The following is a 24230-nucleotide window of genomic DNA, read 5'->3' on the forward strand; positions in this document are numbered from 1 at the left end:
TGGTAGCATCGCTAACAGAGATGTGGCAAATTTAAAAATTGATTTTATTATTTTAAATATAATTTGTAGCGCACAGTGATTGCATGAATGTTGCCTCAAGGTGCCACAAAACCCCATGAGCACTGAACATGATGTTCGAGCACAGACACTAACTTTACGCCTTATCGTCAGCCCGCTGGGTATCATTTCACATTAGCTGGCTAGCTTCTCTCAATACAAGTAAGTATTAAACATATCCAGCATATAGATTATTGGACATTTGATGTTGTTTGCTTGCTAATCATGTGGGGCATTGCATAACATAAATAGCTGGTACTTGAGTCAGTTTTTTGCATCATGACATCCTATGTGTCCACCCTAATGATTGTGGCTCAAACCAACATGTGTTTCCTACAACACACTTGGCTTTCAACAACAACGCAACACGATCTAAACACAGCTGCACAACAAAACATCCGTGATAAACCACCAGTGTCAACCAGCTCATCAGTGATTGGCTCTGTGAGGATGTTTGGATTTTCTCTCTCTCTCTCTCTCTCTCTCTCTCTCTCTCTGCTGTTTCTCTTTCTCTCTGATTATTCTCTCTCTCTCTCTCCAATAGAGATGCCCAATGCCAGCACAAGGCCCAAGCGTGGCAGGCGGCAGCGTCGAGCGCCCAGAGAGGACCCGGCCAGGAACGAGCTGGTGTCCAGGTCTCTGGAGAGCGCCCAGCAGTGTCTGTTCAACCAAGACTACGGGAAAGCTTTTGTCCACTATCTCCTTGTCCTCAACCTTGCCCCAGTGCTGAAGGACTTTGCCAGGGTAAGTGGCTCATGGAAATGCTGATGAAAACAGCCCATCTGTGGCCTGGGGTGGTCAAGCACCATGGCCGCCAGATATGCCCATGTCGACATGGGTTAGAATCCGGCCCATGCCATGCTGACTTACCCTCTCCTCCTTACTTTCCTGTCTCTCTCTATTGCCTCTATCCAATAAAAATGAAAAAATATAAGAGTGGGACTGTCCCACTCAGAAAAAAAAAAGCCCATCCAACATCCATGGCCTCTCAGGGAGTCAGGGATTATGACGGTTAACATTCCTTTTGGTGGACATTTTTAACTCTGCTTTTACTTTACATAAGAGCCCTTTGTAACTTCAGGAGTGTGTTCGCCCCACCCATTACAATGTAGGTTGAGGCTCAGTGGATTGTATCAGGACAGCACTGATGCCAGGACAGCACTGATTAAACTACAGTATCGATGATAAATGTCTCTGCCTGCCCTCGCAGGAATCCTTCCGGTTCACTCTGTTCAAATGGGCAGATGAGCTGGACTCTCTGGGCCGCATCCAGGACCTGTTTGACTGCTATGAACAAGCCCTGGAGCTCTTCCCTGTCGATGAGGTCATTGTGAACAGCATGGGGGAGCACCTGTTCAGGTACCTGTCCACTGGCTACATCACAGCTTCACTCTTGGCAGTGAGAACTTGTTGATTTGAAGTCATGGATTGTGGTCTGGACTTGTATCACAACCACAATAAATAAACGGTGAATCATGTAATAGGTGTTTTAGAGCCGGAAATGTATCATGTTGTCCTGGAATATGTCATAATTGATCCCCCCCCCCAACCAGAATGGGATTCCGGGACGAGGCAGCTGGGCATTTCCACAAAGCCCTGAAGATAAAGCCAGACTTCCCGGAGGCCAAAGAGAACTTCTACCGCGTGGCCAACTGGCTGGTGGAGCGCTGGCACTTCCTGATGCTCAACGACCAACGTAGGAACCAGAAGTACCAGCAGGCGATCCAGAAGGCCGTGGAGGGGGGCTGCAGCACCGTCCTGGACATCGGCACGGGAACCGGGATCCTGGGGTGAGACTTCTCCGTTACACCTCAATGTTTACCTTCACAGCACTGATCGTTTACATTTACATTCGCGGCATTTAGCAGACGCCTTTATCCAAAGCGACTGACAACAAATACATTTGTTTAAGGAAGTGAATCATCTATCTATCGGTCATCATGAGATATGTAATCAATGCTCAGACCAGGGGCCATAGGCAGTCACAATGCTAGAAGAACAGGAGAGAAACTTGTAGTGGGGGTGAAGAGGTCAAAGCTCTATGGTCTGGTCTGGTCTTTTAATTATAATTTGTTTATTTAACCTTTATTTTAATGAGTCCCATTGAGATCAAGGTCTCTTTTACAAGGGAGCCCTGCATACACACAGTTTACAATTACACATAATACACATACAGCCACAACATCGAAAGAATAGCAGCAAAAACGTATCAAGGATAACATGAATAATAATTAAGTCTTGAATAATTATTTCCATTAAACTTCATGTTGTCTTTCATAGCAATGGTCAGAGGTCTGTGGTGTGTTTTCATACACACTAGGCATGATCATGTCATGTAATACAGAAACATAATGAAGCCTAATTGTGAGTGTGTTTCATGCTAGGAACTTTCTACGTGCATTTTTATTTCATTTCATTTTCGTACAACATTGTATTATTCACTCCCATTGGTGATGATATGATAGGACGATATGGCAGGTCTTTTGTTCAGACACTGTACTGTGTGTAATCCCTGCTCCTCTGGTCTCTCTCCCTGCTCCTCTGGTCTCTCCCTGCTCCTCTGGTCTCTCTCCCTGCTCATCTGGTCTCTCCCTGCTCCTCTGGTCTCTCTCCCTGCTGCTCCTCTGGTTTCTCTCCCTGCTGCTCCTCTGGTCTCTCTCCCTGCTGCTCCTCTGGTCTCTCTCCCTGCTCCTCTGGTCTCTCTCCCTGCTCCTCTGGTCTCTCTCCCTGCTGCTCCTCTGGTCTCTCTCCCTGCTGCTCCTCTGGTCTCTCCCTGCTGCTCCTCTGGTCTTTCTCCCTGTCCCTCCTCTGGTCTCTCTCCCTGCTGCTCCTCTGGTCTCTCTCCCTGCTCCTCTGGTCTCTCTCCCTGCTGCTCCTCTGGTCTCTCCCTGCTGCTCCTCTGGTCTCTCTCCCTGCTGCTCCACTGGTCTCTCTCCCTGCTCCTCTGGTCTCTCCCTGCTCCTCTGGTCTCTCCCTGGTCAGGATGTGTGCTAGGAAGGCCGGTGCTGCTGAGGTGTATGCCTGTGAGCTCTCCAAGACCATGTATGAACTGGCCTGTGAGGTCGTCGCTGCTAACGGAATGAACGGGAAAATCAAGATCCTCCATATGAAGTCCCTGGAGATGGAAGTGTCCAAGGACATCCCTAAGAGGTCAGCTTTTTATTTGATTTGTATTTATTTCTTTATTTTATTATAATAGGTCAGCTTTTTATTAATCATATATAATCAATATCATATATGCATTTATATTATAGATAATAATATCAATATGAATTTTTGGTGAATGAAGTCACCCTTGGCACTCAATGTGGGCGACTTTATTCACCCTCGGCACTGAGTGAGTTAATGTTGATGTGTTTGTGTGTTGATGTGATGTGTTTGTGTGTGAGTTAATGTTGATGTGTTTCTGTGGCAGGGTGTCGCTGGTGGTGACAGAGACGGTAGACGCAGGGCTGTTCGGAGAGGGCATCATCGAGAGTCTCATCCACGCCTGGAACCACCTGCTCCTCCCTCCACAGGTAACCATGACCCTCCCTCCACAGGTAACCATGACCCTCATAAGCTTTATTCATGAGGGTAGAGAAGTACTTTATATCTCCCTGAGGGGGAAATTCACTTTCAGTAGCAGATGAATGAGACTGAATACCTCGACACCACACATTAGGATGACATGCAGTAAATACACTGAAGATAAAACTAGTCATTAACTAGTAACGATTAACTTTGAGTGTCCACATTATACTGTATTCAATGCAAACCACTAGCTGTGCAACTCTAAATGCACCGGCTATACAGTACATACACAATATGCAGTACACAATATATATATATATATATACATACACAACATACAGTACATACACAATATGCAGTACACAATATATATATATATATATATATATATATATATATATATATATATATACACACAATATGCAGGAGTTTTAGTATTGATTAGTCTCTAAAAGGAAAAAGTATCTCCCCCAAAAAACATTCTCATTCCATGTGTAATTTAATTAGAACAGTAGATTCATTATTTTCCATGGATTTTAATACGATTGACTTTCAAGTCAACACAAATGATAGGAAAGCAATCTTCGCGAAAGAGTCTTCTCTTCTACTTCCTGTGTCACAATGGCAATTACAAAACACGATTAGGAAGCAGCAATCTTTTTATATAAACAGTTCTTTACACAGCCAAATCCTTTGTGTTTATCCCCTGTTTGTTGGCAACGGGATTAATCCCAAATCATTGTTCAGGTTACGGGACCAAGCACCTTGTCACAATTCCAAAATGCAGTTAATATATATTTATAAGTAAATGGCAAACATGTGTGGTACTGCACGTGGTACTGCATACTCATTCTGTTAGTCCAGAGGCAGCAACACGTGAGACGGATAACTTGATGTTCCTTCCACTGCAGAGTCCCCAGGACCCGTCCAACAGTCCCTCCCAAACGGGCCGGGTCATCCCTGCTGGCGCCACTGTGTTTGGGATGGCTCTGCAGTCTCTGGAGATACGACGCCACCACAGGTGAGATGGCTGAGTGTCTGTGTGTGTAGGTGTGTCTGTCTGTGTGTGTGTGTGTAGGTGTGTCTGTGTGTCTATGTAGGTGTGTCTGTGTGTGTAGGTGTGTTTCTGTCTGTGTAGGTGTGTTTCTGTCTGTGTGTGTGTGTTTGTATGTGCGTATCTGTGTGTGTACAGTACGTGTATCTGTGTGTAGATGTTTCTGTCTGTGTATAGGTGTGTCTGTGTGTGTAGTTGTGTTTCTGTCTGTGTATGTAGGTGTGTGTATGCGTATCTGTGTGTGTCCAGTATCTGTGTGTGTCTGTGTGTGTATCTCTGGGTTTGTGTCTTAACAATGTTCCGGCACACCTGTACCTCCCTGCAGGCTGTGTGTGTCCGAGGTGGGGGGTCTTCCCATGGCCGCGGCCGGGGAGCTCCACAGCCCCGTCAGCTGCAGTTCAGAAGACGACTCCACGGAGCCCTACACCACCGAGAGGCTGAGCCGGCTGCCTGGGGGGTACACCCCCCTCACCGAGCCCTTCAAAGCCCTGGACATAGACTTCAACAACGTCAAGGTGAGCAGCAGCAGCAGGGCCTCTTCCACAGACAGAGATGGTCAACGTGGAGCCCAGATAAGACTGGCTCTGCGAGTTACGCAGCCTCTTGCATGAACTCGGTGGAATACAGGGGATGCTCGATCGGTGGGCCGCTGGTTCGGTCCCCACCCCCAGGAGGGAGGCAGATGTGAGCTGGTGACTGGAGGGTTGCTGGCATCATATTTAAGGTGCCTACCACTGCCGTTGTGCCCTTGAGCAAGGCACTTAACCCGTAACTGCTCCAGCGGCGCCTGACGATGGTCCTCTGTGGCTCGGTCGGTAGAGCGTGGTGCTAACAACGCTTAGGTTGTGGGTTTGATTCCCGCTGGGACCATCTATACTGAAAAATGTATGCACTCACTGCAATGTAAGTCGCTTTGGGTAAAAGCGTCAGCTAAATGGCATATATTACGATGGCTGGGGGGGGCAGTGTGCAGTGCATGTGTGTTGTGCAGTGATACTTAGCCTAATGTTGATGCAGTAACAGCTCAGCCTGTGTGGAGTTGTGATGCTAACAGCTGTGCTAATCGCTAACCCAGGAGCTGGAGGGGCTGAGCTCCAGGCCGGTGAGCCGCGTGCGTCTGCCTGTGACCCAGGAGGGGCTGCTGGACGCCCTGGCAGTGTGGTTCCAGCTCCACCTGGACCAGGAGAGCAGCCTGTCCACCGGCCCCAAGGAGGACACCTGCTGGGAGCAGGCCATCTACCCCGTACAGAGCCCCAACAGTAAGACCCAGATATGCATGAAGATAAGATAAAGGAATAACTTTGATTAACTATTAATAAAGCGCTTCAAAGCCATGTTACAAAATGTGACTTTATTAATAAAGTGATTATAACTTCATTAATAAAGCGCTTCAAAGCTAATCTCTAAATCAAGATTATAATGATGACACAGAAAAAAATGTTGACAATAATGACAGTCTTGTTTTTGTTTACAGTACGTAACATAGAACTATGTTTTGTCATTAGTTGGATGTGTATTCCGTGCTTCAATTGTGACCAACCTCTGTATCAATGTTCCCTCACTGTGGCCATGCAGTTCCCCTTTCTGCCAGAGGGGGGCAGCACACCATGAGAAATTCATGCCTCCCCTCTCTTAAATCTTCCAAAAACACAGACATATGGACTGAAGTCATTCTGCAAATATGACCTATTAAAGATTTTTTTTTGTTTTGCTTTTTGTGCTTTCTATGTTGTGCGTGACTGAAAATGGCCTGAACTGATTCACAAAGAGACAAAGAGACTGCTGTAACAAAGACTAACCCTTTGGACAATACTGTGCTCTTCAATCAGGTCAGGCTATTGTGCTCTACGCACAGACAGACAGAGACATGACGGGACAACAAAGTGAATTTATACAGTTGGCGCTGAGACGCGTCAGCCCTCAGACGGGGCTAGCTGTCGCTGTCGCGGCGCTGCGCCGCGCCGCTAATCGGCTCGGGCAGCGCCGAGGGAGTTGCCACCTTTTCCCGGTGATCAGCAACATCCGTTTCCTGGCCACCGCGACATGTGCGGCGGGATCGCCTGTGACACTCTTTAGTGTTCATGAAATTCTTATAGGCCATAAATATGCATTTACCCCAAACGCCCCCGCTGACGAGCCGCGCGCTGATGATGTGAAGACACGAACAGATGTTATTCCTGCAGGAATCCTCCCTGTGGCCCCCCCCCCAACCCCCTCCCTCCCTCCCTCCCTCCCACCCCACCCCCTACCCCTTCTTCCCCCAACCGAATCTCATTTCTCTCTCCCCCTCTCTCTCCTTACACCTCTTTCTCCCCATACCTCTCTCCCCTCATCTCTCTTCCTCTCTCTCTCACTCCCTCTCCCCTCATCTCTCTCCCTCCCTCACTCCCTCTCTCACTCCCTCTCCCCTCATCTCTCTTCCTCTCTTTCCCTCTTTCCCTTCGTGCTGTGGCAAACTACCTTGTACCATGCCGGTTCTTGTTTACTTGCTCATGAATAAAAAGTTACGGGAGCGAGGCTTGACGGGTACGAAGAAGACAGAACTTGATATGCTCAAGTATTTGTGTCACTCATTTTCGTGGTCTTTTTTTTTCTTTCAACATTTTATGAAACGTTAAGTTCCACTTGCTTTAATTGCATGAGACCTTCCTTTTATATACATATATATATTTTTCCAATCCAAAAATAGTAGAATGTTAAGTTTTTAAGATTTTAAGACCTTCTTTATGTACGTATGTTTTCTGAATCCGAACGATATTACACGGTAAAAAACCTCTACTGTTGTCCCTCTGTAGATGTGACCCTGAGGCCCGGGGACGAGCTGATCGTGGAGATCTCCTGCCGAGACGCCTACCTGAGGCTCTGCAGCGTTGCCGTGGCGAGAGAGGGGCGCGAGTTCAGTCTAGACGACTGTCTGGACATCGATCACCAAGGAGACCCAGGAAACCCAGGAAACCCAAGCCCAAGCTCAGGAGACCCAGGAGACCCAGGAAACCCAAGCTCAGGAGACCCAGGAGACCCAGGAAACCCAAGCCCAAGCTCAGAAAACCCAGGAGACCCAGGAAACCCAAGCTCAGGAGACCCAGGAGACCCAGGAAACCCCGGCCCAAGCCCAGGGCTGAGCCAGAACTCTGAGGCAGAACTCTGCAGTGCGCTAGCCTCCCTCCAGACGGACCAGGGAGGTCCGAACAGAGACTACTGCATGCTGGAGTGCTCTGAGATGGCGCTGCTCAACAACAAGCACTACCACCAGAACTTCCGCACGGCCCTCGCCAAACTCATCTCCAACCTGAAGGCTGCTCGCCAGAGCCAGGTTCAGGACCAGGGGTCAGAGGTTACGCCCGGTAGTAGTAGTAGTAATAGTAGTATTAGTAGTGACCCCCCCTCTAGCGGCCATGCCGACCCCGGTCCTGACACGTTCTACGTGCTGGACGTCTCCGAGGGCTTCTCCGTGCTGTCCCTCATGGCGGCCAGAGAGGGTCAGGTCAAGGCCTATAGCTCCGTGGAGAAGAGCCACCACCAGGGGGTGCTGAGGAGCCTGGCGGAGGCCAACGGCATCCCAGAGGAGGCGCTGCAGTTCTGGCTGAACCAGGTGGAGGACGACCAGGCCATGCTCCAGAGGCCCTCCAGGGAGAAGCTGTGGAGCGCCATCATCCTGGACTGTGTGGAGACCTGCGGCCTGGTCAGGCAGAAGCTGATGGAGAAAGCCACCCTGGCCAGGTAAGGGGGGGCTGGGCACAGTGAAGGATCCTGGGGAATTGAGTTTAGGGATGAAGTGTCCATGAAAGTGGCAGTTGAAATGTGTCTGTGTCCTAATGTCCTAATTAAACAAGGATTTTTTCCAGCTAGTTGTATTGTGATGTGTGGAATAAACCCCTTAACAATGTCCCTGAGGTTTTGACAACCTTGAACGTTTGATAATCTTCCTTGTTGGCCATGACCTTGTTTTGACGAGGAACGATGTGACCCGTGCTAGGTGTCTGTTGGAGGACGGAGGGCAGATCTTCCCCGAGCGGATCGTGGTGTACGGGACGTTAGTGGAGACGGAGACTCTGCTGCTGGAGAGCGCCGTGCAGGGCCGGGAGCCCACGCTCGACTTCAACATCGCCCCGTTCATCAACCAGTTCACCGTGAGCGGCTGACGCGCACCTCAGATACACCTCTCTCCACCTGTCTGTCTCCCACACCGTCTTACATTTACATTTTACATTCACGGCATTTTGCAGACGCCTTTATCCCAAAGCGACTTACAACAAATACATTTGTTTAAGTGAGTGAATCATCTGTCCATCAGTCATCATAAGATAAAGTAGTCAATGCTCAGACCAGGGACTATTGGCAGTCACAATGCTAGAAGAAGGACATTTATTTATTTATTTATTTATGTTTTATTAACAGGAGAGAAACTTGTACAGGGGGGTAGTGGGGGTGAAGAGGTCTCTAGGGTATGGGGGTAGGGTTAGTACAGGGGGGGTAGTGGGGGTGAAGAGGTCTTTAGGAGGGACCGTTAAGATGTAGCCTGAAGAGACAGGTTTTCAATCTACAGTCAGTCAGTCAGTCACTCTAACTGTCAGATGCTGAACCAGTAACAAACTCACTAACTGATCGTAACGAAAGTAGTACAGCACAGCAGCTAGCTCAAAGGAAAAAAATAAGCTCTTGGTCAATGCGATGGCGTTCAACTCCAAAAACCTTTTTTCTCTCTCACATTTCTCCAGCCTCTCTCATCTCCCATGCCCTCTCATGTCACTGATGCAATAGTAAATATTGACAGTTTCCTCAGATGATGTGTTTGAAACTTGCGTCACTCAGATTCAAAGGACTCCCCCCCCCCCACCCCCACCCCTCGAGACATGAACATGCTGTGTGGGGGTCTTGATCCAAGATGGCTGACACATAATGCAAGAACACCAATCTGAAGGAAAAACTTCCAGCTCGAGCAAAACTTTCTGGAACTCGGAAGCCTCTTAACAAGCTTCCCAACACGTTATTAGATGGTTCTCTCTGCAATATTGCAGTTGGGCTCAGTTGGGCTCGGCTGAATCGATTTTACAGCTCACACAATACATTTAAAGTGACACATTTCACTGTGACTTTCTTTGTCATTACGCAAGGGTTTATTTTCCTTTTGAAAAGCCATTTTCTCAGGCAACACTCCGCATTCCACGATGGGATTCTATTTTCTTGTTGTTTTCTTTCATGTGGCTTTCCCTCCCTCCGTATTACGGTGGCTGAGAAAACCCTTTTTTCTTTATCCCCCCCCGCTCTTTCCTTCCTTTCCTTTCTCTCTCGTCTTTCAACGCATCATGTTTGTGCTCTAATTTCATCGGGTGTCCCGCGGGATGGCAGTTTGTTTTAACAGATGTCCCCTTTGAAGTACTCAGTCGAGGGCACTTTTCTGGTACAACTGTCAGGCAGGAAAGGCGCGGCGTCACACAGGACATCTCTACCTGAATCCATCACAGCGTATTACACATCAATGCCATCACACAGCGGGATCGGAGATCCTCAGAGCTCTGACGGGGGGACGGGGGGGGACGCGTTCTTTTGTTCTCCGAGACGACAGTGACACGCTGCGCCGTCGCTTGGTTGCGCGCGGCTCGCCCGCTCGACAGCGGTCCGTTGATTCACACAGCAGCTTGGATGCGTACGACTCTCGAAATTTTTTTAATAAAAAAATTGTTCTTGGAGGGGGGTTCTTTAGAATTTACCGTAATGCGTCGTCATTTAATAAAGAGGGTTAATAATGACACACGGTTGAGTTTAATGGTCCTGTGTATTGTGGTGTAAGGTTGAGTAGGATGCTCCTTTGCTAATATGATTTCTTGCTTCCACTTTCCATGACTGTGACTAATATGATTTCCCCTCCTCGATCCTCTTCGAACTGTGACTAATAGGATTTCCCTCCTCTGCCCTACTGTAGGTACCTGTCCATGTGTTTCTGGACCTGTCTACTCTGGAGTGCAGACATCTCAGTGAGTCTGTCGAGCTCTTTGTCCTGGACCTCATGAACACCAATGCCAACTACACCAACAGAGATGTCAAGGTAAAATGAACATCATCTCCAACAGGAGCTTAATTTGTTGGGGAGTATTATCGGACACATGGTACACTTTTATTAAGTAAAGCGAAAAATGTCACCGTTATATACCTACACATCACTGTATAAAGGGAATGTAGTGTCACCGATATATACAAAAAATGTGCCATTGATTCTATCACTGAACTGTCTCTCTCTCTCTCTTCCCCCTCTCCCGCATCACTGTATAAAGGGAATGTGGTGTCACCAATAGAGAATCAATAGAATTGTTTTTATATATCACTGAACTGTCTCCCTATCTCTTTCTTTTTTCCTCTCTCTCCCCCTCTCTCCTGCTCTCCCTCTCTCCCTCTCTCCCGCCAGGTCCAGGCCAGTGCCTCCGGCAGGGTGACTGCAGTGCCCTTCTGGTACCAGATCCACCTGGACCAGGAGATCACCGTGAGCACCTTCAGCCAGGAGTCCCACTGGAAGCAGGCGGCCGTGGTGCTGGCCCAGCCCCTGGAGGTGAGGGCCGGGGACTGGGTACGGCTGGCCGTGCAGCTCCACAAGAGCTCCATCTCAATCTCAGCCTGCACAGAGGAGACGGAGCCTGCCGTGGCCACGGACTCAGCCAAAGCATCGGCACCGTAGCGGTGTTGGAAGAGGACGGGTTTCGGTGCTGACTGTTGACTATGTATGAGAGGGTCGACTCTGTAACCTGTCACTCCTATGAGGGGGTCGACTCTGTAACCTGTCACTCCTATGAGAGGGTCGACTCTGTAACCTGTCATTCTATGAGAGGGTCGACTCTGTAACCTGTCACGGGGAGGAGTACAGGCCTGGCAAACAGTGATTCTACAACAGTTTCAACTCCTGAACGGTATACTGTACAAGTATAAGAGTCAGGGGTCTGGTGCTTTGAACACTTCCACAGCCGTGGACCTCACAGTCTGATCTGCAGTATTTGTTGATGTTTGTTGTGTGTTTGACAATAAATTACGCTTGACATGTTTTTTGTCTGTACCTGTACCATGTTCCTCGATGATGGCTGCAGTCTTTGAAAATAATTAAATGTTTGTTTCAATATCAGCATTTATGTAAAAAAACAAAACAATTCAACTGCATTAAACATATCGTCTTTGTCGTCAAGGGTGTCAACTGTTTATTTCCTTATTTTTTTATTAAATCATATGTATTGGAGGATGAATGTTTGGGGCCTTGAGTTGAACTGTCAATGACCAAGGTGCCGGGAACGTGAGATGTACTCCCATTTGAAGTTTAATGTGTTTGTGACAAACATCGTCAGGTAAGGCAATGCCACACACAGCAGCTACACACACAGTTGACACGTATTCCTGATATGAACTCGACAAGCCAATGGAGACACAGAATAAAACAAGAATCAAAGACTGAAATCCCACCTGTTCTGTACTGTAACATATGAATCCCTGAACAGCCAATAGATATGTCAGTTTAAAGCTGGGAATTCACAACGGTGACAAACGTGGGCAAAATAAAAAACATTTGGTTGATCAATGCAGTCGTAGTCTGGCTTCAGGATTAAATGTATGCAACGTGCCAGAGTTTAACTGATGACAGAAATGGAAAACATGATGGACGCAGAACTTCAGTATCATCCCGACGCGTGAGAGTCGGACAAATGAGGTGAGTTAACGGCGTGAGGGCGGGGATACACCAGGCCCGCGGCACACAGAAGAACAAGGCATCTGAAAAGACTACAAAAGGCCGAACCTCGAAAAGTATTTCCTTGACATCTCAAGGTCCTCTCTCAAAATCCTCCGCAAAACTCATTGGATGAGAAGGTCTGGGCTTCCTCCCCTCAGAGCTTCCCCTCCCAAGCATTTCGAGAAGGAGGCGAGGAGAGAGGACTCAAGGAAAGACTTTTGAGATCCGACCGGAGACTACAACCGCTATGCTGTCAAGACCCAATGCCAGAGTGAGAGAGCGTCATGCTAGAAAAGCATTCCCTACCAGAGGTTGAGGACCATAGTCTAGCATGTGCCGGTCCAAGGCTGTTTCACTAAGGTCTAGTATAGTATGTGCAAACCAACAGCTTACATACTGTTAGTATCAGTTTAAAAGTTACAAATAGTTTCAACGTAGTTCATAGCAACAAGCTAAAACCCTTGGGATGTGTGATTCGTGATTCTACAGTGATGGAGTTTTTACTCAGGAGCTGTTGCCGAATAACAGAAGAATACTGACAAAATCAAATGCCTTTGTACAGTAACAGAAGCCATAATACACTGTAGTACAATTTAAAAGAAAACGGTTAGTTAACACCGTAGTTATACTAAAACAAGGTAACAAGGTCCATAATGAGGTCCGTAACATAATTACTCTGTAGTACAATGCAGCAACACAACAATAGAGCTAAAGGTCACGGCCTTGTAGTGTCAGGGTGACCCTTAAGTGACCTTTATGAACATTCTCAGAACCGTCATCAACAGAGAGGTCCATCTGCGACGGCCGGCCTTATTGGACGAATGACTAATGAATATTGCTGTCGACATGTGCTTTTTTTCCCCCCCCATCACTCATCAGCCTTTTCTCGATTGTCAGGAACACGGTTCCTCGCGTCCTCTCCTCGCGTCCTCTCCTCGCGTCCTCCGCTCGCGTCCTACAGGACATGCAATCGGAGGAGAGGATCGGGGTTCCTCCCCTTACGTAACACCCTACGATGCTTTTTCGAGGACGAAAGGACGCAAGTGCAGGCCGAAGGAGAGGACGGGAGGAGTCGTCGTCGTTCCTAACCACCGAGAGCAGGCGGCGGTATTCATTTTGGTCATGTGTGTTAGTAAAGTAGGGTCTGGAGGGAAACGCGTCGAGGCCATACTTGGTTCCTGCCCGACCGTGTGTTCGTCTGACGTGCATTCAGAATCTCCTCTAGAGGCTAGCGATTATGCTAAGCTAGGTGATAACGATAAGGTCTGAGTCTGAGGGCTCCTGGATGTTCCCGGCCTCGGGGTCCGGTCTCGCCTCCGCCTCCTCTTCCTCATCGTCCCAGGGGGTGGAGCTGAGCCCCGCCGGGGCGGACAGGGAGTGGGGGGTCAGGGTTTGCCCCAGGCCCTGGTACCGACCCTTGGGGGACGCCGGTACGGACAAGGTCTCTGTGACAACGGGGTCCTGGGAGCCTGCGGAGAGCAGGCCCGAGCGCTCGCCGTCCTCCTGCGCCTCGCCGAAGTAGTTCTTCCTGGTGCGGCCCATAACCGTTCTCCCTGTGAGGGAGAGAGCAGCGGGAGGGAGGGGTGAAGGAAGGCAAACAGACAGACGGCTGGCGGAGGTAGAAATCGGAGGACGGGCTCATTGTAACGCATGGAACAAAATGAGGAATGGTATCAAAACACACATATACCTCACCAAGTCAATTTCCTGTACAGTACCAGTCAAAAGTTTGGACACAAACTTGCCAAGAGTGTGCAAAGCTGTCATCACAGCAAAAGGTGGCTACTTTGAAGAATCTAAAATATAAAATATATTCTGGTTTGTTTAACACTTTTTTGTTTACTACATAATTCCATATGTGTTCCTTCATAGTTCTGATGTCTTCAATATTAATCTACAATGTAGAAAATAATAAAAATAAAGAAAAACCATTGAATGAGAAGGTGTGTCCAAACTTTTGACTGGTACTGTATGTGCAAGTATACTTGGCTAGATAAAATAATTCTGATCTTCCGATTTCTACCTCCACCTGACCTGAAATAGATAAGACAAACCAAACCATCAAAGTCTCATGTCAAAGACAAATGAGACTTGCTCAAACCAAGTTTAGGACCACTGCACTCTTGGTGCATTTTTGTTCCTGCTCACAAAAACACACTACAATACCAAAAAATCAATATGCCCGTGCCTCCTATCCTTCAGACGCGAGTTGCGCCAGACAGACAGGACTCACCGACATTGCGCACTTGCTCCGAGATGTCTGCCCTGACATCAGAGATGTCCCACATGGCCAGGAAGCTGTCGAAGCAGGAGCCCTCCTCCGCCTCCACGATGTAGGGCTTGTAGGTGAAGCTGAAGTGGTGGGCTATGGCTGCCAGAAACATCTCTATACAGATAATGAAGTCCTGGGGGGAGGGGGGAGGGAGGAGAGTTACAGCTCTGTGTGTGTGTGTGTGTGTGTGTGTGTGTGTGTGTGTGTGTGTGTGTGTGTAGGGCTTGACGGTCCTGACAACATGGGAATGGAGTTGGATTAGCATCCATTTTATACATTGTTTACTTTGGACCTCTGGGAGTAGAGTTCCAGCTCTGTGTGTGTGTGTGTGTGTGTGTGTGTGTGTGTGTGTGTGTGTGTGTGTGTGTGTGTGTGTGTGTGTGTGTGCGTGTAGGGCTTGACAGTCCTGACCAAGTGGGGGAAGGGAGCTGAATTAGCATATATCGACCTCCTACAGTGTACCAATGTTAGCCATAATTATATTCATTTCAAATCAAATCAAAGTTCATTTGTCGTGTACACAGAACACAGCCGTAGACGGTGCATTGAAGTGCTTAGGGCAAGCGCTTCAGGTTAACCCCCGTGGGTCTGGAGGAAACAACAAACACTGACAACATGGGCTGTGTTCCAAAAATGCATTCTTGCTCTCTATCTCTATCTAGTGTATACTAAGTAGGGTATACGCTCTAGATAGAGTGCAAGAACGCGTATTGGAACACAGCCATGGACAGCACAGCACAGTAAGAGTACACACTGTAGACATTCAGCATACGCTGCTTACTGTGTGAGCGCGTAAGCGTAGGGTGTCACTATGGAGTTACACAGCAGGGGGGTCGTATAGCGGTTCTATGGAGTTACACAGCAGGGGGGTCGTATAGAGGTTCTATGGAGTTACACGGCAGGGGGGTCGTATAGAGGTTCTATGGAGTTACACGGCAGGGGGGTCGTATAGAGGTTCTATGGAGTTACACGGCAGGGGGGTCGTATAGCGGTTCTATGGAGTTACACGGCAGGGGGGTCGTATAGCGGTTACGTAAGCTGCACCTGTAAGCCTGTAGCCACGGCCTCCACACTGTCCCAGTCCCACGTGTGTCTCTCTGATATCACCCCCACCTTCACCAGGAAGGCAATGAACGCAGCTTGCCTGGGAGAGAGGGAGGGAGACAGAGGGAGAGAGAGGGAGAGAGAGAGAGGGAGGGAGAGAGAGGGGGGGGGGGGGGGGAGAGGGAGAGAGAGAGAGAGAGAGAGAGGGGAAATAATCAATCCACCACACAGCAGCCAACACAGGGAACACATTAGGCAATTACTGTGCATAACGTACACTGACTCCCTGCATACTTTGTTAACAAGTTCTACACATGCAATTCTGGAAATAATAGTTACATAAGAAACAGCATTGGCAGACAAACCAAGGCTAATGCAATATAAATGAATTGGCAATTAAGATAATGGTTTAATTAAGATAATGGTGAACAAAGCTTTTACTTTTTTGTGTTATTATGTGAAAAGTTTCGAGATTTCTGTCTGTAAATGAACATGTGTTACACAACCATTATTAGAGTAAGTTGTCAATCACTGAGACCATATATTGTAGAGGACGTTATTAAAGGAGCTATGCATCACGTAGAAACTGGACTACTGCACAGAACGGCATTAAAACATCTGCAGGGCTGGTGGAGCCAGTAGCGGACCGGCCATCTGGAGCACTGGGGGAATTCCCGGTGGGCCGGTCGATCTGTGGGTGGTAAAGAAAGGTATGGCCACAAAAAAAACAAAAAAAAAACAGCCCACTGCGTGTCCATTCCTCCCTTCTTCCTCCCTCCCCCCCCCCCCCCTCCCAGCATGGCAGGCCCATTGGTCCATCCCTCCTTTCATGCAGCCCTGTAGCCCCCCCCACCCATCTTATCTCATGGTCTGGATAGCTGGTTTTGTGATGGAAGCTAGGTAGTACCTAATGGCTTGTGTAAACAAAGCTCATTGCAATTGCAATTTCAACTTGTGGCCACCGGGGAACCAGATTTCATGTGTCGCTCCTTTAAGGCAGCCAGACTAACCAGAAGGAGACGAACACGACCATTTTGACACACAGGAACTTTCCCACCGGTCTGATGGGGCTCAGCTCCTCCCTCAGGGCCTTGTAGAACAACACCAGGCAGTACATGGCAAACTGGGAGAGAGGGAGAGAGAGAGAGAGAAAATAAAATAATGAATGAAAGAAAGAAGGGATGAGGGTCTTTCGATGTGCTCTGCTTCAAGTGCACTTCCAGACTTGCTGATACATTGCCTTCATATCTAACATACACTGAATTCACTTGTTTGATGATGGAAATGTGACTTGATGCTTGTATGGAAATGACGAGACGGGTGGATAAAAGAAAGGACACACATACCAGTTGGGACATGTTGTTGAAGATCACCAGGTACGTCCACGCGTTTGTGGAGCTGAAGTTGCCTTCGTCATAGACTCCACACAGCTGACATATCCTAGAGGACGGACATATAAATGGCACAATAGTAACTCCAGTCATGTGGTGCATCAACAACACGCCACGTTTCTTTATTATTTAGGATTTGCAGGCACACAACAGCAAATGAAAGACAAAATTAAAAAGAAAAGGCAAATTGTGTAGGGGAGGTTAAGTTAAGAAACCCTGTAGGGCTTGTCGAGAAGCCTCCCCTAAAAAGTAATATTATATGAACACAAATACAGACAAAAAATGTACGTAATGTTAATAATAAAATTAAACAACACGTTATGTTATTGTTGGCTTTTCTAAAAAGTGCATTGTTAAATGTTAAGTACACTGCTATGTACAGTAGTGACAGTTACAGTAACAATAGTGCACCAGGGGCAGCGTTCTTACAAGGCAATAACCGTTGTGACCGGTCTCACAACTGTGTACTGCAAAACCCCCAGCTTGCACCTCTGCAGCAACACCCTGCAAATCAGAAAAAAAGGGGCGTAAATACACGTACATCTTTAAATGTCAAGTAAGCAGTCATGTTGTGAGGAAACACATGCAAAAAAAAAAAAAAAGGATATTTCCTTGAAAATAGAAGACAAAATCACATGCTTTGCTTTTTGCAAGGTCAGTACCATCCATGCACAGGCATTGTGCAATGCGTGTGGCTAGATTTTTCCAGCGACACAGCATTTAAATATGCAGAGTAAACAGATCGACTAATGCTGTTGTTCTTGAGGCAAGTGCATTCTTCCAATAATATAAACATGCTGTTCCACTTGTAAAAAACCCTCTCTGGCCTTAATCGATTACAGACAGACATGCTAACATAACCGACGCTTGCCTGACTGGGGCTGATTTGGAGCTGGCGAGGACTGACGAGGAGACTAACCAGCAGCCAAACACATTTGTCTTATTATAGTTAGTTATCCTACATCTATTCACAACATATGGCGAAGAAAAAACATCAGCCTAGAAGTTAATCACCTCGGCCTACGCGGTAGAAAACTACAAAGACCACATATGCCTGCCGTATGTGGAAACTGGAAGGACAAAAAGGCCTGCACATGAGAAAAAAAACTACAAAGACCAGCGACTCACTCTCCCATGGGCCATGGGGGGCAGCAGCAGAGTGGGGGCAGGTGTTTCTGCTGGTCTTGCACCTCCAGCATCAGCACCAGGCTGGGGTACTGGTTGCCCAGGTAGTTGAGCAGGAAGATCATGAAGTTGTAGATGACGTAGGCCTCATAGCACTCCCGACAGGTGTCCACATAGATGGCTATGCTGGGGTACTTTAACGCAATCCACTGCAGGAGAAGGATGGAGGGAGGGGAGGGAAGGGGAGAGGAGAGGAGAGGAGAGGAGAGGAGAGGAGAGGAGAGGAGAGGAGAGGAGAGGAGAGAAGAGAAGAGGAGAGAGAGAGAGAGAGAGAGAAAGAGAGAGAGAGTGACTGGTGATGGACAAGTCGCCCACTTGTCCTCTGGTGCATTGATTTCACATGGTAATCACATCAGCGAGATGACTCACTACATGTGAATTCTAAATACTGAGTCACTGAGGTAATTCAATGCTTTTCGTTTTGTAAATAACCTCTGTCCTGGCTGATTCTCTGGAAGGTGGGGCTAATGAGAATCCTGTGAGAGCAAGCCTCAAGCTTCCAATTAACAGCGCGCACAGTTGCCGTCGAGGTTTTCCGAGGCGAGACTAATTCAGGTGCGCCGTCTCGTGCGCTTTTCACTGTCACTTTGTTTATCAAACGTGCGCGCGTTTGCCGTTGCCATGACAACGGACCAACGGACGCCACACACAGAGCGAACGACTTACACTGTCCAAACTGTAAATGGGAACCATCCACAATATCCTGCAATAAAAAGGGAAAAACATGACAAGTCAGGTACAGTAGGCTGTCAGACCACACATATACACTTCATAACAAACGGCAAAAACACATTACAGGGGATAATACCATCCACATTAAACCCCGGAGTCCTCTTTCAGTTCCATTATAATGGAGGGCTAGCGTACCTGATGATAGGCTTCTGGAGCTCAGGCTGGGTGTAGTTGACCAGATGCTGCAGGATGCCCCATAGGGATATGGGTATGGTCATGAACACGAATATCCCAGCTATGAACCATGCTTTGTTGTGAGTACCAACCTGACAGGCATGGAGGACAGACATGTCTAAAGTCAACTAGCTGTGGTAAACATCAAACAATAAACCCTGGACAATCAATATCAAACGAATTGTCATAGTAAGGGTGCCGTCAATCGGTGATTAAATAATAAGGTGGCATCAATCTACTGACCTCAGATTTCTGTAGCTCCCAGATGCACAGAGGAAGGACTACAAGGAGCAGCAAAATGTACAGCAACACGACGAGAGGCCGAATCCATCTCCTCCAGTTCCCACAAGTACAAGGCATCTTTCCGACACAGGTACGTTCAGCCGGCCACCAAAATGGCCAGCTTGCTACATTCACTTGTGCTTAGCACAAAGCTAGCGTTAGCTAGCAGGCTAGTAACAGCTAAGTTGTCAGCTGCTTCGAGCAAGCAGCCAACTTTTCTGAAACTAAACCAAAGCAGCCGGTTTCAGATATATTTTAGAATGCATAGCGTAGGTACCGACAGTGACATTTTCTAAAATGATGGACTGTAGTAAACGGTGCTAATCTTAGTTGGTAGCTTAGTAGCCTTGTTTAGCTGGTTAGCTGGTCAGCTGATTCATGTAAACATGTTATGACCAGCACCATGCTGTACCCTTTCCGATCGAAAGCTCTCGATATTGTTAAATCATCATTTTGATCATGTATATAAAACAACCATAAGTAACCGAGGGTTAAATCGTACAGTAAACAACCTTATTCTCGCATTAGTACGGGTATATTCATTTCTAAAAGTTCCTAAATGTCTTCATATGTTTGACATTCGAAATGCTGGTTAGCTTCCTGTTTACGTTCTTGAAAAGTCCCGCCCACTGATTGTATCTGATTGGATGGTGAAAGCACGTTCGCGCTAAAAGGAGTTGTTATTGATTAGTTGCCCTATCAATCAAAATCGAAGGCTCCAATGAAATCCATATAGTTCGGTTGAACTCCAGTTTCACCAGGAATCCTCTCTTTCTCCACTAGATGGCAGTGGGACTCAATCATTCGCGAACATTTAAAAAAAAGTGGAAATGCAGCAGCCAAATTAATGATATATTCGATATAATATTTATGTTTGTACGTTATTTTTTTTTAAATCATAGTTGTCAATTGTCTTTAATAAAATGTGTTATAGATATTTCGTTTTCTTGTCTTTGACATCCAAAGTAGGCCTATAATAATTCTGAATTACTTTTATTTATGTATCCAGTGATTTTACAATGGAAATGCATTCATTGTACATTGTGTGAAGTTGAAACCTTTGTTAAAGCATTGTATTGGAGTTGACCTTCCTTTCTCTCTCTCTGCTTGCTGTAAAACATTAGTGTAAATAAATGGTTCTAATTAAGATTCCTAGGAAGTGAGAAATGGTGAGGGGCCATTTCCAAAACCTCCTCTAATACCTGCAAACGCTTTCAGAAGGTGCAAGTCAGCACAAAATATCAGGACCAGTGAAGTTATTTGTCCAGAGGGGTTCAATGCAGGGGAATGGCAATAAGGAAGATATTAGGGACCTCATTTTCTCCCACTGTCTCCAATATAAGCAATACCACACTCTGCATACAAAGAATTGGTCAATGCACAATTGCACATGCAACCTGAGTATTCCAGAACAGATCTGTTATCATTTAAACAATTGAAACTGTTGAATTGTTTCCGGAAGCATCCGTTGCTCAATAGCAAAGACTGCCACGAGTCATGAACATAGTTTTTCACTTTACCGTTCCAGTTGAGACCTGTTTAGCAAAAGATTAAACTTCACATTGATGAAAATTGGACCACAACAGAGAATAGGATCTTGGTGTAGGAAAGTCTCGGGTGTGGGATTTGAGTTTGTGTTTATAAGAACCACATGTAAACAAATTGTTTAAAGAATGTGCTCATGTTTATTTCATGATTTCTTGTGTATTCATCACAAGCGGAGAAAGTAGAAACATATAAGGAGTTCATTTCTATTCTGACCACAGAGTAGTAGAGGATATACAGGATGCATGTAAATATAGGCCTCATTGATTGACATCCATTTAGAAAATGTCCTTTTAAATCCTCCTCAACAAACCTCATCAACAAATCAATCATTCTTATCTGTGGTGAATTGATGGGCTTTGTGCTACGTCTAAGGGCAACCTAAGTTATAACAGTCACTATGGTGCATGACCTAAAGTCAGTGTTGAAAACTGCTCTAATTTGTTGGCCTGCTCTGGTATGTATCATTAGAGACCTGCTCTTTTTACACAGATTCCTCGCAGTCACGACCGAAGAATCCCTGAGAACGTGCAACTGACAAGTTTTATAACCCCCTCCGCGGTCTTTCTCAATTACCATCGCCGCGGTGACGAGGAGTTAAATAATGTTTTACACAGAATAGGTTCCCGGCGTGAACTTTTCCATGATGAGGTGCATATGGTGAAAGAGACGACAGGCCTGTAGTAAAACTAAACAGTCATCACCCTGGGCCTGTTGTTCTCTCACTGCCGTCCCTGGGAATTGATTTCAAGGAGTTCACAAGCCTCTGCCAGTAATTTGTTCCTTCGTTTTTGCCGTTTTCTCCTCGGATTTTAGAACTCAAACAAAATCCAGTATGAAGAAAGTCATAGAAAAGAGCCGAAGGAAGAGTTTGAATCCCTCCTTTCCTCTATTTATCTTTTTTTTCTATCTATCTATCTTTTTTTTTCTTTTTCTCCTTGGTTTGGTATGTGTGTTCTCTCTGTGTCTCTCTGTTTCGAGTACGAGGGGAGGCAGAACTTTCCTTTGTGTTGCACCGCGGTGTCACTGCCCCACAGTCACAGAAATCAATGGTTACAACAGGACAGATTGTTCATGAATTTTGAATTGATCCTTTTGGCTTTTATGAATTAGAGATGGTCTCGTTTCCACCGTCGTGCGAGCGCCATGGCAGATAGCTGTCCCTCCAAGCTATGCGAAAGGGCATAAGGAGCTCAGCCATGTAAGGGCAGGGTAGATAAACATGTGCTCAGTTTGATCAGACTGAAAACATATTTGAGCACAGAGACGATGGTGAATCCCAGTGAATCAGAATTGCGCCAGCAAAAGAAGCCATATCTGTGTGCCTCTTCAAGGCGCACGGCACACATTAGCGGAGAGATGGGAATGAACTGAATCGGTCTGAAGGAATTAGAGCTGTGGAAGTCAATGTGGAGGTGGAGACGTATTGTCTGATTCTTGACTGGCATCAAGTGATACAGTATCAGCCAAAGTGCACCTCCTTTGTCAGGGGAATACACACGTCTGCAATTATTCACCGATTATTTATTTATCTTAATACATCTGCGCCGTAGGCCTGTGTGTTAGGAAGTGTTCAAATTCACATTGGGATCTCGCTGCTGTCGAATAGCTCCTGAACAACAGCAGTCTGAACTGAAGTCTTTCTCTTTTTTTTCATAACCCACATACTGACACGCGATGCTATGTATTCAGAACATTTTACAAGTATGAAACTAAGTTGAAATAATGAAATAAAGTTATCTTATTGCTATCAGCGAATGGGGCATGCCATTCGAATTCTCGATGGTGCATTAATATTGCCAGACCAGTCACGAAAATGCGTCATATTTTCACCCTGTTTTCTATCAATTTCCTGGCCTCTTTCCCTCTGTAGACTGATGTTGCTGGATGCTCCACGGCTCTGAGAACACTCACATGAAAGATGAGGTCATAATTCACCTCTTAAAATAGCCTGAGAACCTCACATACACAAGGTATTAACCCCCAGTTCATGCTAATTCACCCGTCAAGTTTAAACCAGGTGACAGAAGTGTTTGAAGAATTCCACCAGGTATTAGAAATGTGTTATTGATACATTCTTCCACTGAGGGGAAATAGCTTGTAGCATTGCAGAGATAAGTCCGGGGCTTATCTAACTCACATGGCATGAGGTAGCCCGAACTGAAGAGTGTTGCTGATAGTTTGTACTGTGAGAGTTCATTAGCTCAGTACATCTGTGCCCTGCTGAGAGACAAGCACAGAGGCCCGACAAAGGGTACATGCCATGCCACTCTCAAGTCTTTGATTTAAAATAGCTATTCCCTCTTTGCCTCTTAACCTATTGGTTTTGAAATTCCCACATCCGCTGCCATCAATGCCCAGCCCACTTAACTCATTCAGTGCCGAGGGTGAATAAAGTCAAATGGTCAACATTCTAGAGTGGCAAGGGTGACTTTTTTTCACCAGAAATGCACAAAAGATGATGCTTCATTTTGTAGCCAATCAAAGTGTTGTTGCTAGGTAAATAATACATAGAACATAGACTAAATACATAGAACACTTGGAACTCTAGGTGGTGAGTGTTTTTTTGGCAGTTGGTGAGTTAAGCAGTTGGCTTTTGAAATCCTCTGAGCTGATTTCTTGTGGATGTAATGTAATGACATTTGCTAAACAGTTTCAAAGTCACTGTGTCATCTAACATGGCTCTACTGACTGTAGTCTCCATGGAGTGGATTACAATCATACTGAATGGTGGATTGTAAATAAATCAAATAGGCCTTTGATGTGGGGATTACCATTGGTTTCAATCAATAGTCCTCGCTTGCTTCCCAATGCATCTCTCAGCAAATTGTCTCAGCTCGCTTTTTCAAATCCATCCAACCGTCTCTCATTATCGACCCATCATAATACAGGTAATGGACAGTCCTCCTTGTTAATGTGTAAGCATCTTAGTAAGCATGTTCTTATCAACAGAAAGTGGCAGCTGTAAACATGGCTTTGGACTCAGGAGAGGCATCCATCCGTCCTCAACAGGGAACAGCACAAACAATAACCCTTCACTTCCTCCTTGTTCTGTGAGTGTGATTGCCCTTCAGTATATTTAGTTACAACAGAAGGGCCTTGGCTCTGAACAGTGTGTTCTATATAGAGAGGCACTTCGGCCCTTTGAGGGCCCCTGTTATTTGCTTTTGAGCTTTATTCAATTCACTGCTGCTGGCAAGAACCAAGTTTCCCACCAAATTCCATGGACCTAAAACCATCCTCTCTCTCTTTCTCTCTTTCGGGTTTGCTCTCGTT

At 46.4% G+C, this 24230-nt stretch overlaps 2 protein-coding genes across 2 annotated transcripts; one reads left to right on the top strand and one right to left on the bottom strand.

The window, feature by feature from the left end:
• On the top strand, window positions 1–11472 carry prmt9 (protein arginine methyltransferase 9). Its single transcript, XM_083693224.1, has 13 exons — window positions 1–219; window positions 602–801; window positions 1268–1416; window positions 1611–1847; window positions 3040–3207; window positions 3473–3575; window positions 4482–4591; window positions 4950–5139; window positions 5700–5883; window positions 7420–8344; window positions 8601–8754; window positions 10548–10670; window positions 11028–11472. Exons 2-13 carry the CDS (start codon window positions 604–606, stop codon window positions 11292–11294), a joined length of 2808 nt encoding a protein of 935 aa, XP_083549350.1. The 5' UTR covers window positions 1–219; window positions 602–603; the 3' UTR covers window positions 11295–11472.
• A 431-nt stretch (window positions 11473–11903) lies between these two features.
• Window positions 11904–19995, bottom strand: tmem184c (transmembrane protein 184C). The gene is made up of 10 exons (XM_083693230.1): window positions 19371–19995; window positions 19089–19219; window positions 18888–18924; window positions 18165–18370; window positions 17466–17540; window positions 16992–17085; window positions 16656–16768; window positions 15646–15745; window positions 14563–14734; window positions 11904–13882 (listed from the first exon to the last, which is right to left on the bottom strand). The coding sequence occupies exons 1-10, from the start codon at window positions 19485–19487 to the stop codon at window positions 13575–13577; spliced, it is 1353 nt and encodes a 450-aa protein (XP_083549356.1). The 5' UTR covers window positions 19488–19995; the 3' UTR covers window positions 11904–13574.
• Window positions 19996–24230: the final 4235 nt, after the last annotated feature.

Source organism: Argentina silus (genome assembly GCF_951799395.1).
Source record: "Argentina silus genome assembly, chromosome: 21".
In the NCBI taxonomy this organism is placed as follows: domain Eukaryota; kingdom Metazoa; phylum Chordata; class Actinopteri; order Argentiniformes; family Argentinidae; genus Argentina; species Argentina silus.